Source organism: Apus apus, unplaced genomic scaffold (assembly GCF_020740795.1).
Source record: "Apus apus isolate bApuApu2 unplaced genomic scaffold, bApuApu2.pri.cur manual_scaffold_108_ctg1, whole genome shotgun sequence".
NCBI lineage: Eukaryota > Metazoa > Chordata > Aves > Apodiformes > Apodidae > Apus > Apus apus.
The window spans coordinates 1-11,839 of record NW_026248831.1 but is presented as its reverse complement, the minus strand read 5'-3'; the positions used below and the strand labels follow the sequence as shown (position 1 = coordinate 11,839).

Here is an 11,839-nt window from a genome sequence, read left to right as displayed (position 1 = left end):
AAGGAAGGTTTTGTCTCAAAAAAAAAACAACCCAGGTTTTGCCTCAGAGGGTAAAGGAAGGGGGTGCTCGAAAAGAGGGAGGGTTTTTTTCCTTTTAAAAAGGTTTTTACCTCAAAAAAAGCGTTTTTACCTCAAAAAAAGCATTTTTCCCCAAAAAACACAAAACGTGTGGGTTTGTTTTCCTTGGAAAAAAGGGAAGGTTTTACCTCAAAAAAAAACCCACCAGGTTTTTGCCTCAGGAAAGGATTTACCTCAGAGTGTAAAGGAGGGGGGTGCTTGAAAAAAGGGGTTTTAACTTCAAAAAAGAGGGATTTATCTTAAAAAAAAAAGAGATTTACCTAAAAAAAAGGGATTTAGCTAAAAAAACTTCCTCAAAGAATGGAGGGTTTACCCCAAAACACAGTGTTTTTCCTCAAAAAAATATGTTTTTTTTACCTGAGGAAAAAAGGGAAGGTTTTACCCCAAAAAATCAGTTTTAGCCTGGAGTTTTTCCTCAGAAAATTGAAGGTTTTACCTCAGAGTTGTACCTTAGAAAAGGGAGGGGGTTCCTCAGAAAAAGGGAGGGTTTTTTCCCTTTAAAAAGGTCGAGTTTTTACCTCAAAAAAGCATTTCTCCACAAAAAAAGCAGTGTTCTGCCTCAAAGAAGTTTGTCCTCAGAAAATCTGAGGATTTTTTTTCCACCAAGAAGGGAAGGATTTACCTCAAAAAAAGGGAAGGTGACCTTCAAAAAAAGGGGGGGGGGGGGAGGTTTTTTCCTCAAAGTAAGAAGAGGGTTTTGAACCTAAAAAAAAAGGATTTACCAAGAAAAAAAATCGTTTAAAAATGAGAGGTTTTCGTCAAAAGTTCTTCCTCAAAAAATAATAAGGTTTTAACAAAGGAGGACCTCAAAAAAAAAAAAAAAAAGGGGGAGGCGGGGCTTTTAACCTCAAAAAAAGCATGTTTTACCTCAGAAAAGTGGGTATTTTCATCAAATATGAAGGGGTTCCCCTAAAAAAAAAGGTATTTTCCTCAAAAAAGTGTTTTTTTTTCAAAAAACTGGTTTTTTCTCAAAAAAAAGTGAAGGTTTTACCTCTAAAAAAAGTGGGGTCCCTCAAAAGAAAGGTTTTTACCTCAATAAAAATGGAGTTTTTTCCTCAAAAAAGGGGGTGGGTTTACCTCAAAAAAAAAGGGATTTACCAAAAAAAAATTTACTTTAAAAATGAGGAGTTTTCCTCACAGTTTTTCCTCCAAAAAGAGGAGGGCTTTTAAAAAGAGGTGTAGACCTCGAAAAGGGAGGTTTCTGGGGTTTTGTTTTCTTTTTTAACCTAAAAAAAAAAGGTGGTTAGGGGGTGTTTACCTCAAAAAACCTTGTTTTTTAAATAATGCAAATAAGGGTTTTTACCTCAGGGAAGATGATTTTACAAAAAAAAAAAAAAAAGGATTATTAACCCTAGGGAAGACTTTTACCTCAGGAAAAATTATATTTTACCACAGAAAAGGTAAATTTTACCTCATGGAGGAGGATTTTTACCTCAAGAAATACAATTTTACCTCAAAAAACCACAAGATTATTTGTCTCAGGGATGGAAGTAAAGTTTTACCTAAGGAAACAGGGTTTGACATCAGGAAACAGCGTTTTTCACCTCAGAAAAGGGGGATTTTAACCTCCAGAGAGGGAGATTTTACCTCACAGACAGGTTTTTACCTCAAGAAATAGAGTTTACTTAAAAAAAAAAAAAAGTATTGGGGGAGGGAGTTTTACCTCAGGAAAAGAGAAACTTTTTTACCACTGAAGAGGGTTTTACCTCAAAAACCAGCACTTTTCACCTCAGAAAAAAGGGCTTTTGCCTCCGGAAAGGTAGCTTTTGCCTCACAGAGACCGTTTTAACATCAATAATAAGTTTTACCACAAAAATCAAACAATTATTTTTCTCAGGGAGGGGAGTAGATTTTTTACCTTGGGGAAAGATAAACTTTCCACCAGACAAGAGCATTTTAACTCAGAAAACAGCATTTTTCGCCTCACAAAAGAGGATTTTTGCCTCCAAAAAAGGGTGGATCTTGCCTCACAGAGGGGGTTTTTACCTCAAGAAATACAATTTTTCCTCAAAAAAACCTGTTTGCCTCAGTGAGGGGCGCAGAGTTTTTTAACTCAGAAAAGAATTTTAACCACAGAGGGTTTTAACTCAGGATACATAATTTTTCACCTCAGTAAAGGGGGATTTTAACCTCCGGAAAGGTAGATCTTACCTCACAGAGAGGGTTTTTACCTCAAGAAATACAATTTTACCTCCAAAAACCCAAAAGATTTGTCTCAGGATGGAAGTTTTACCTCAGGAAAGAGGGTTTTTACTTTAGGAAACAGCACTTTTCACCTCAGAAAAGAGGATTTTAACCTCCAGAGAGGGAGATTTTACCTCACAGACAGCTTTTTACCTCAAGAAATACAATTTTGCCTCAAAAAAACCAAAGATTTGTCCCAGGATGGAAGTTTTACCTCAGGAAAGAGGGTTTTTACTTTAGGATACAGACTTTTCACCTCAGAAAAGAGGATTTTAACCTCCAGAGAGGGAGATTTTACCTCACAGACAGGTTTTTACCTCAAGAAATACAATTTTGCCTCAAAAAAACCAAAGATTTGTCCCAGGATGGAAGTTTTACCTCAGGAAAGAGGGTTTTTACTTTAGGATACAGATTTTTCACCTCAGAAAAGAGGATTTTAACCTCCAGAGAGGGAGATTTTACCTCACAGACAGGTTTTTACCTCAAGAAATACAATTTTACCTCAAAAAAACCAAAAGATTTGTCTCAGGATGGAAGTTTTACCTCAGGAAAGAGGGTTTTTACCTTAGGAAAAAACACTTTTCACCTCAGAAAAGGGGGATTTTAACCTCCAGAGAGGGAGATTTTACCTCACAGACAGGTTTTTACCTCAAGAAATAGAGTTTACTTAAAAAAAAAAAAAAAAGCATGGGGGGAGGGAGTTTTACCTCAGGAAAAGATAAACTTACTTACCACAGAAGAGGGTTTTACCTCAAAAACCAGCACTTTTCACCTCAGAAAAAAGGGCTTTTGCCTCCGGAAAGGTAGCTTTTGCCTCACAGAGACGGTTTTAACATCAGTAATAAGTTTTACCACAAAAATCAAACAATTATTTTTCTCAGGGAGGGGAGTAGATTTTTTACCTTTGGGAAAAGATAAACTTTTCTACCAGACAAGAGCATTTTAACTCAGAAAACAGCATTTTTCGCCTCACAAAAGAGGATTTTGCCTCCAAAAAGGTGGATCTTGCCTCACAGAGAGGGTTTTTACCTCAAGAAATACAATTTTTCCTCAAAAAAACCTGTTTGCCTCGGTGAGGGGCGCAGAGTTTTTTAACTCGGAAAAGAATTTTAACCACAGAGGGTTTTAACTCAGGATACATCATTTTTCACCTCAGAAAAGGGGGATTTTAACCTCCGGAAAGGTAGATCTTACCTCACAGAGAGGGTTTTTACTTCAAGAAATACAATTTTACCTCCAAAAACCCAAAAGATTTGTCTCAGGATGGAAGTTTTACCTCAGGAAAGAGGGTTTTTACTTTAGGAAACAGCACTTTTCACCTCAGAAAAGAGGATTTTAACCTCCAGAGAGGGAGATTTTACCTCACAGACAGCTTTTTACCTCAAGAAATAGAGTTTACGTAAAAAAAAAAAAAAAAAAAAAAAAAAAAAAAAAAATTATTGGGGGAGGGAGTTTTACCTCAGGAAAAGAGAACCTTCTTTTACCACTGAAGAGGGTTTTACCTCAAAAACCAGCACTTCTCACCTCAGAAAAAAGGGTTTTTGCCTCCGGAAAGGTAGCTTTTGCCTCACAGAGACGGTTTTAACATCAATAATAAGTTTTTTACCACAAAAATCAGAACATTATTTTTCTCAGGGAGGGGAGTAGATTTTTTACCTTGGGGAAAAGATAAACTTTTTACCAGACAAGAACGTTTTAACTCAGAAAACAGCCTTTTACACCTCACAAAAGAGGATTTTTGCCTCCAAAAAAGGGTAGATCTTGCCTCACAGAGGGGGATTTTACCTCAAGAAATACAATTTTACCTCAAAAAACCCAAAAGATATGTCTCAGGATGGAAGTTTTACCAGAGGAAAAAGGGGTTTTAACAGGAAACAGCATTTTTCACCTCAGAAAAGGGGGATTTTAACCTCCAGAGAGGGAGATTTTACCTCACAGACAGGTTTTTACCTCAAGAAATAGAGTTTACTTAAAAAAAAAAAAAAAGTATTGGGGGAGGGAGTTTTACCTCAGGAAAAGATAAACATTTACCACAGATGAGGGTTTTACCTCAAAAACCAGCACTTTTCACCTCAGAAAAAAGGGCTTTTGCCTCCAGAAAGGTAGCTTTTGCCTCACAGAGGCGGTTTTAACATCAATAATAAGTTTTACCACAAAAATCAAACAATTATTTTTCTCAGGGAGGGGAGTAGATTTTTTACCTTTGGGAAAAGATAAACTTTTCTACCAGACAAGAGCATTTTAACTCAGAAAACAGCATTTTTCGCCTCACAAAAGAGGATTTTGCCTCCAAAAAGGTGGATCTTGGCTCACAGAGGGGGTTTTTACCTCAAGAAATACAATTTTTCCTCAAAAAAACCCTGTTTGCCTCGGTGAGGGGCGCAGATTTTTTTAACTCGGAATATAGTTTTAACCACAGAGGACTTCAACTCAGGATACAACATTTTTCACGCCAGAAAAGGGGTTTTTAACCCCCCCGAGGGGCAGGTTTTCCCTCCCGGGCGCCATTTTGGAGCGGACGCCGCTCCCCGGGATCCGCTCCGGAGTTCCCGCCCCGCCCGCTGATTGGCGGAGGCCGCAGCCAATGAGGACGCGTCTCTGCGTTCAGGGCCCCCCTCCCCCCACGCCGGAGTTTAAAGGGGACGCGTCGTAAATTCCAACCACCCAAAAAAAATCAGCCAAACCCCTTTAACCTCCAAAGTTTAATAATAATAAAAAAAAACATAATACAATAAAATAAGCCCCCCCACTCCCCCCCCCCCTTTCCCCAAAGCTCAATCCCCGCCCCGCTAGAAAGAGCCCGAGACTGTTTGTTAGTGTCGGCAGGGGATTGGGGGGGGGTCGGGGGGAGGGGGGGGCGTCCCCAAATTTGCCCCCTTCCCTCTCCCCCTTCTCCCCACTTCCCCTCCCCCCCATCAAATCCTATAAAAAAACCCCGGTGCGGGGTGCAGGGGGGGGGGACGGGGGGCGGGACGTTTTTTGGGGGTAGAGTTGTCCCTGCTGTGCTGGTTGGGACCCCACCCCCCCAATTTAAGGGAGAGGGGGGGACCCCCAGCCCCTCCCTCCCCATCTGTGGGAAACCCCCCTCCTCCTCGGGGCTTAACAATACAAAAGAATTCAACTCAAATAATTACATCGTAGGGGGAGGGGGGAAAAGGGAGGGGAGACACCCCCCACTCCCCCCACCCCCTCCCTGGGGGGTGTCGGGGGACCTGGAGAGGGGGGGTGTGGGTGTGTTTATTGGGGGTCAGGAGCCCCCAGTATGGCCCACTCCCACCCCAAATCCCTCCCTGCTCCGGCAGGCGTGTCCATCCAAGCTGGGGGGCTCCACATCACGAGTCCTGGGGGGCGGGGGACACACATGGAGTCAAACGTTTGGGTGGGGGCAAAAAGTTTTTTGGGGGGGAGGGTGTCATCGCACAGCCGTACCCCAAACTATCCCCCCAAATTCTCCAACTGGGACTCCCCACCCCTTCCCTCACCCCAATAACTCTCCATCCCACCCTACAGTCCCCCATGCTCACCCCAACCCTATAAACCCCCCAACAACACAGCCCCGTTCCCCCCCCCCCTCCCCCTATATATTCCTCCTGGGACCCCCAACCCATAAACTCCCCGCCTCATGTAACACCCAGGACCCCACCCCACAATAACCCCTCCACACATACATCCCACCCCCCCCCCCCCCCCTCCCAGGACCCCACCCCGTAACTCCCCAAGGAAATTGGAACATATGGTGTGTGTCCCCCACCCCAAATTCACCCCAAATTCTGCATGCCCCGCCCCCCCCATCCCCTCCACTCACCCCCGGGGCGTGGGGGCCGGGTGGGGGGCTGTCCCGGGGGGTCCCACCCTCAGGACCCCGACTCCTCTTTGGCTCCAACTCCTCCTTGGCCAGGGGGGGGAGGTCACCCCGCTCCCCCCGACGTTTCCGACGCCTTTCGGGGTCCCGGCCTCGGGCACGAGCCCCCCGCCGCTCTGCCTGCTCCAGCTGGGAGGGGAGGGGGGCACCCCATCAGCGACCCTCACCCCAAAACTGGTGTGGGGGAGGGTCCCTTGGAAGCTCAAGGGAAGGCAGAATTTGGGGGCAACCCTCAGGTGAATTTGGGGGAACGCCCCCAGTTTGAGGAGAAGATGGAAGAAGCCAAGGGGAGCAGTGTGGGGAGGGTTCTGGGGCCCCCAGGGGGGTTTTGGGGGGGGGTTCTGTGGTCCCCATGAGGGGTTAGAAGCTTTGAGATGCAGTGGATACATTCTGGGGGAGTTACGGGATTCTTTGGAGAGGTTTTGGGGTCTCTTAGATGCTTTGAAGAAGTTTGAAGGTACCCAAGGGTGGTTTGGGGCAGTTCTGGGGTCCTAGGGACACTTCTCAGGTCTCCAGAGTATGATGGAAAAGTTTTGGGGTTGAGGGATAACATTCTGGGGGAATTCTGGGTAGTTCTGGGGTCCTGGAGACACTCTGGGTGGGTTCTGGTGTCCCTAGAGTAGTTTGGAGGTTTGGGGTGGAAGTGAGATGTTTTGGGGCAGTTCTGAGGTCCCTGAAGGTGATTTGGGGCCATTCTGGAATCCTGGGGACACTTTGGCTGGGTTCTGGTGTCCCTAGAGTAGTTTCAGGGTGCAGGAGAGATGTTTTGGGGCAGTTCTGAGGTCCCTGAAGGTGATTTGGGGCAGTTCTGGGATCCTGGGGACACTCCAGGTGGGTTCTGATGTCCCCAGGGTAGTCTGGAGGAGTTTTGGGCTTGAGGTGAGACGTTTTGGGGCAGTTCTGAGGTTTCTGGGGTGTTCCCCGTCTTCCCCCCACGTGTGGCCGAGGACATGTTTTGGGTCTGGGGTCCCCCCCGTACCTCGAGGAGGAGGCGGAAGAGGGGCAGGGGTGGGGGGCGGGCAGCCTGCAGCAGCCTCCAGATGCTCTGGGCCTCGTCCAGGGTCACCTCCAGCAGGTCCCCCTCCATCATCAGCTCCTCCAGGGGCCGCCGCGCCGCCTCGGGCAGCTCCAGCACCGGCCCCTGCAGCCGCGGCAGCGCCGCGCTCAGCGCCTCCAGCTCTGCAGGGTGGGGGGCACCGGGTCACGATGGGGACACACACCGTGTCATTATGGGGGGGGGGGGACGACACATCATTGTGTCACTGGGGGGGGCACGGGGTCATTACGAGGGGGACATCATCATGTCATTGGGGACACACACACCGTGTCGTTATGGGGGGACATCATTGTGTCATCATGGGGGGGGACACTGTGTCATCATGGGGGGGGACACCCCACCAGGACATGCTGGATGCCCCCCCCACACCAGTACTGGGCAGGTATGGGGTCTGATGGAGCCCTCAGGGGGGGCTCTCAGGAGCCACGGTGCCCTTAGGGGAGGCCTGGGGCTGAGGTGGGATCTACTGGGACACCTGGGATCCCTCGGATTAATTTGGCATCAACTGGATCCCTCTGGGCTCCCCCTGGAGACACAGTGTTGTCCCAGTGCTCACAGGGATCCCTGGAGTCCCACAGTGTCTCCTGGACTCAAATGGGATCCACTGGATCCCCAGGGAATGCTGGGGCTGAGGTGGGATCCACTGGGGCCTAGGGGACACATGGGATCCCTGAAGTCCCCCATTCTCCCAGTGCTCCCAAGGGATCCCTGGAGTCCCACAGCATCCCCTGGATTAATTTTTGATCCCAAGGGATCCCGAGGGCTTAAGTGGGATCCACTGGGTGCCAGGAGTGCAAGGAACCCACGAGGATTAACATGGAATCCCTGGAGTCCCACAGGGTCCTCTGAGCTCACATTGGATCCCACGGTGCCCCTTGCATTCCCAAGGGATCTATTTGATGTCTCCATCTCCCTTGTGCTCATCAGGGGATCTGTGGGGCCCAGGGGGGGAGGATCCAGTGGATCCCAGGGAGGTGGATCCCCCACTCACCCGAGGGCAGGGGACCAGTCTTCTCTGGGCTGGGGACATCACCGTTCTCCACTGACACCTGGCGGGGGAGGGGGGCATGGTGTTGGGGGGGCTCAGCCTCCCCCAGCCCCAATTACCTGCCTCCCACTCCCCCAACCCAGCCCACAACCCCAAAATCTACCCCAAAACCAGTCCCCCAACTCCAATACTCACCTCCTGACCCCCAAATATACCCCAATACCCACTCCCTGACCCTCAAATACCTTCCCCTCGACCCCTAAACCCACCCCATGACCCCCAATACCCACTCCCTGACCCCCAAACCCCACACACACCCCTCACATCCACCCCTCTAACCCAAATACCCACCCCTCTGACACCCACACGCCCCCCCACACCCTCAATACCCACCCCCACTTGCACCCCACCCCCCACCTATTAACCCCTAAATCCACCTCAACCCCCTCAACACCCACCCCACCCCCACACGCCCCCCCAAACCAGCGCCCTGCCCACCTTGGTCTGCTCGTTGCGGCTGGCCTCCCGCAGCGCCCCAGTCCCGTCCCCGTGCAGCCGGTGCCTCAGGCTCGCCAGCCTTTCCAAAGGTGCCGCCACCTCTGGAGAAGCCAGGAGCTGCCGGGCCCGATCCTGCCAGGTGATGGCCCGTTCTGTCAGGCACTGCAGGGCCTCCCCCTCCGGCAGCCTCACCGGCAGCTTCTGCAGGGCCACCAGCAGCGCCAGGATGGTCTCCAGCCGCGGCCGCCGCGAGCGCTGGCACAGCGGGCACAGGAACTTGGCGTCCCACTCCCACCAGGCTGGGGAAGGTTTCTGGGAGCCCAGACGTGGCCAAGCCACGCAGGAACCGTGGAACCAGTCCCGGCAGAGCTGGCACTGCAGCATGCCGGGGGTGGCGGGCTGCCCACAGACACAGGAAGGGGGTCCAGGGCCTGGGATGGGGGGAGCGGCTTTCTGGGAGTTGGCGTGACGCAGGCGCAGCATCCCCTCCTTCTCCTTCTGCTCCCCCTCCTTGAACGCCACGATCTGAGGGGGAACGGCCCCAAAAACTCAGGGGGGGGATGTGAGCAGTGAGGAGGGATGGGGGGGAGATGATGTTGGCGGGGGGGGGAAGATGTTGTTGGGGGCGGGGGGGAAGATGATGTTGGGGGGGAAACGTGGGGAGGGACTTGAGGGGAGGATGTGAGGGAGGGACTTAAAGGGGGGATTAGGGGATGGCAGAAGAAAGGGGGGGGGACACAAAAGAAAGGGGGAGACACACGAAAGAAAGGAAAGGACACACAAAAGAAAGGGGAGTCACGAGGGGATACAAGGTGGGCCAATTGAGGGGGGGACACTGGGGCAATGTGAGCGGTGAGGGGGGATGCGAGGGGGACATGAAGGGGGGACATGAAGGAGGGATGCAAGGGCGATAGGAGGGGTGCCCCCAGGACCCCCTCCCCCCCACGCCAGCCCCCCAGCCCCTCACCACAGCGCCGGGGTCGCGCAGGTCCTGGGCTGACAGCCCCAGGCTCTCAGCATCCAGCCGGTAGAGCCCTGGCTCCTGCCGCCACTTCAGCCTCTTGCTGCTGTCGGAGCCGGCGTCGGAGCAGGGACACAGCACCTGGGATGGGGGGACACACAGGGTCAGCACCACCCCCTGGACCCCCCCTGAGACCCCAGGGGTCCCTCATCACCCACCTCCAGCAGGGTGTAGCAGGAGTTCTTCTTGAGGAAGGTGCGGGATGCCTTGTCCCGCCAGGAATGGGCCGTGCCCACCTGCAGCTCCAGCTGCCTCAGCTCCTCCAGCCGCACCGGCAGGTCCCTCCCCACGGCCACCAGCCCCTCCAGGTCATCCAGACACGGGTAGTGGTCCCCGTTCTGCGGGGAGGGGGGTGTTGGGAAGGGGGTTAAACACTCCCATACACACACACACACTCCCCAGAGGGGACAAGAGGAGGGTGGCTGGAGCCCACCTGGATCTCCTCCACGTCGGCGATCCAGGCACGGGCCTTGGCCAGGGCTTCCTTCAGGGCCTGGATGTTGGGAAGCAGCGCTGGGATGTTCTCAGCTTCCTTGATGATGGCAGCCAGCGTGGCTGGGGGGTGCTTCTGCCTGCGGGGGGGTGGGGGGTGAGGACCCAGCCTGTCTCCTACCCCCCAGAACCCCCTTGGACCTCCCCCCCAACCCCCCAGGGGCCTGGCTCCAGCTCGATTTCCCTTGGGAATGTGAGCAGCCAAATCCCAACTCTTCATCTTGTCCCCTTAGGGGGGAAGCCAAAGCCCCCAACCCCTTTCTCCCACTCCTAGAGATCATGGTTCAGCCCTGGCCCCCTTTCCTCCCCTCCCCCCCTGCAAAGAGGTGCAGCCCCCAGCATCTTTATCCCTCCTGGAAACACAGGGGGGAGCAGCCCCCAGACCTTTTATCCCATCCCTAGAGATCACAAGTTCAGCTTTGGCCCCTTTTCTCCCCATGGGGAGACTCCCCACAGACCCTATGCCCCCTGGGGGTGCAGCTCCCAGCTCTTTTATCCCATCCCCACAAGTCACTGGTTCCTTCCTCGCCCCTTTTCCCCCCTGGGAGGTCCCTCCCAGTCCCTTTATCCCATTGCCAGAGGTCACAGGTTCAGCCTTGGCTCCTTTCCCCTCCTCCCCGAGAGAGGGTCCCCCCCAGTCCCCGGGAACATCCTGACCTGGCCTCCAGGCACATCTGTGCCTTCTCCTCCCAGCGCTGGGCGATGGTCAGCAGCTCCTGCAGCTCGGCCATGGCCACCTCCACGGCGGGGCTGGGGGCTACGGTGCGGCCGGCCTGGATCAGGCCCCTCATGATGGGGAGGGGGACACGGGCCCGGGGGGAGCGCAGGGTGGCTGTCACCTCCTCCAGCCAGGCACTCTGGGCCAGCTGCCCCTCCAGCCTCTGGCTCTCAGGGACCTCCACCCCCAGCTGGGATCCCCGCTCCAGCAGCTCCCGCAGAGCCCCCGGTTCTGGGGGGTCCAGCTCCAACGCAGCCTGAGCCTCGGCCTGAAAAACCTCCACACGCTCCAGCAGGGCCTGGTAGGGGAGGGGACAGTGGTGACACTCTGTGTGTGTCCCCCCCCAGCCTGGGAAGGCTGTGGGGGACACGCAGAGGGGCCCACCTGCACCTCCCCGATCTGGTGCATGACGCAGGGCAGCTGGTTCATCTGCTCCAGGAAGGCCCGGAGCTCCTCCACTGTCAGCGAGGGGGCTGGGACCCTGTGGGGACACCAGGGCGGGATGTCACCCCTGGGGGGACCGAGGGGGACATGGGGAGGGCTGGGATGGGGACAGGGACAGCACAGAGACATGAGGGTGACAGGGGATCACAGGGACGGGATGGGGATGTGGGGGTGGTCGGGGGGACATAGGGACAGGATGGGGACATGGCTGTGGCTGAGGGACACAAGGACAGGATGGGGACACAGGGGTGGCTTAGAGACACAGGGGCAGCAGGGGGACAGGCTGGGGACATAAGGATAGCTGGGATTCACAAGGAACAGCACGGGAGACAAGGACATGAAGGACAGGACAGGGATATGAGAGACAGCACAAGGACATGGGAGACATGAAGGTGGTTGGAATCCACGTGGGACAGGGACACAGAAGTGGCTGAGGGACACGGGTGATGAGATGGGGACATGGTGGCGGCAGGGGGGCAGGATGGGGGGGACACAGT

General features: G+C 52.8%; 1 protein-coding gene across 1 annotated transcript; it reads right to left on the bottom strand.

The window, feature by feature from the left end:
- Nucleotides 1-4,949: 4,949 nt before the first annotated feature.
- On the bottom strand, nt 4,950-11,379 carry LOC127396155 (lysine-specific demethylase 5C-like; the record flags this gene model as incomplete). Its single annotated transcript, XM_051643759.1, has 10 exons — nt 4,950-5,603; nt 6,068-6,253; nt 7,104-7,303; nt 8,173-8,230; nt 8,668-9,192; nt 9,635-9,769; nt 9,847-10,026; nt 10,122-10,260; nt 10,838-11,196; nt 11,283-11,379. Coding segments are annotated over 10 exons (1,888 nt in total), but the record flags the coding sequence as incomplete, so codon positions are not given.
- Between the last annotated feature and the right edge of the window lie 460 nt (nt 11,380-11,839).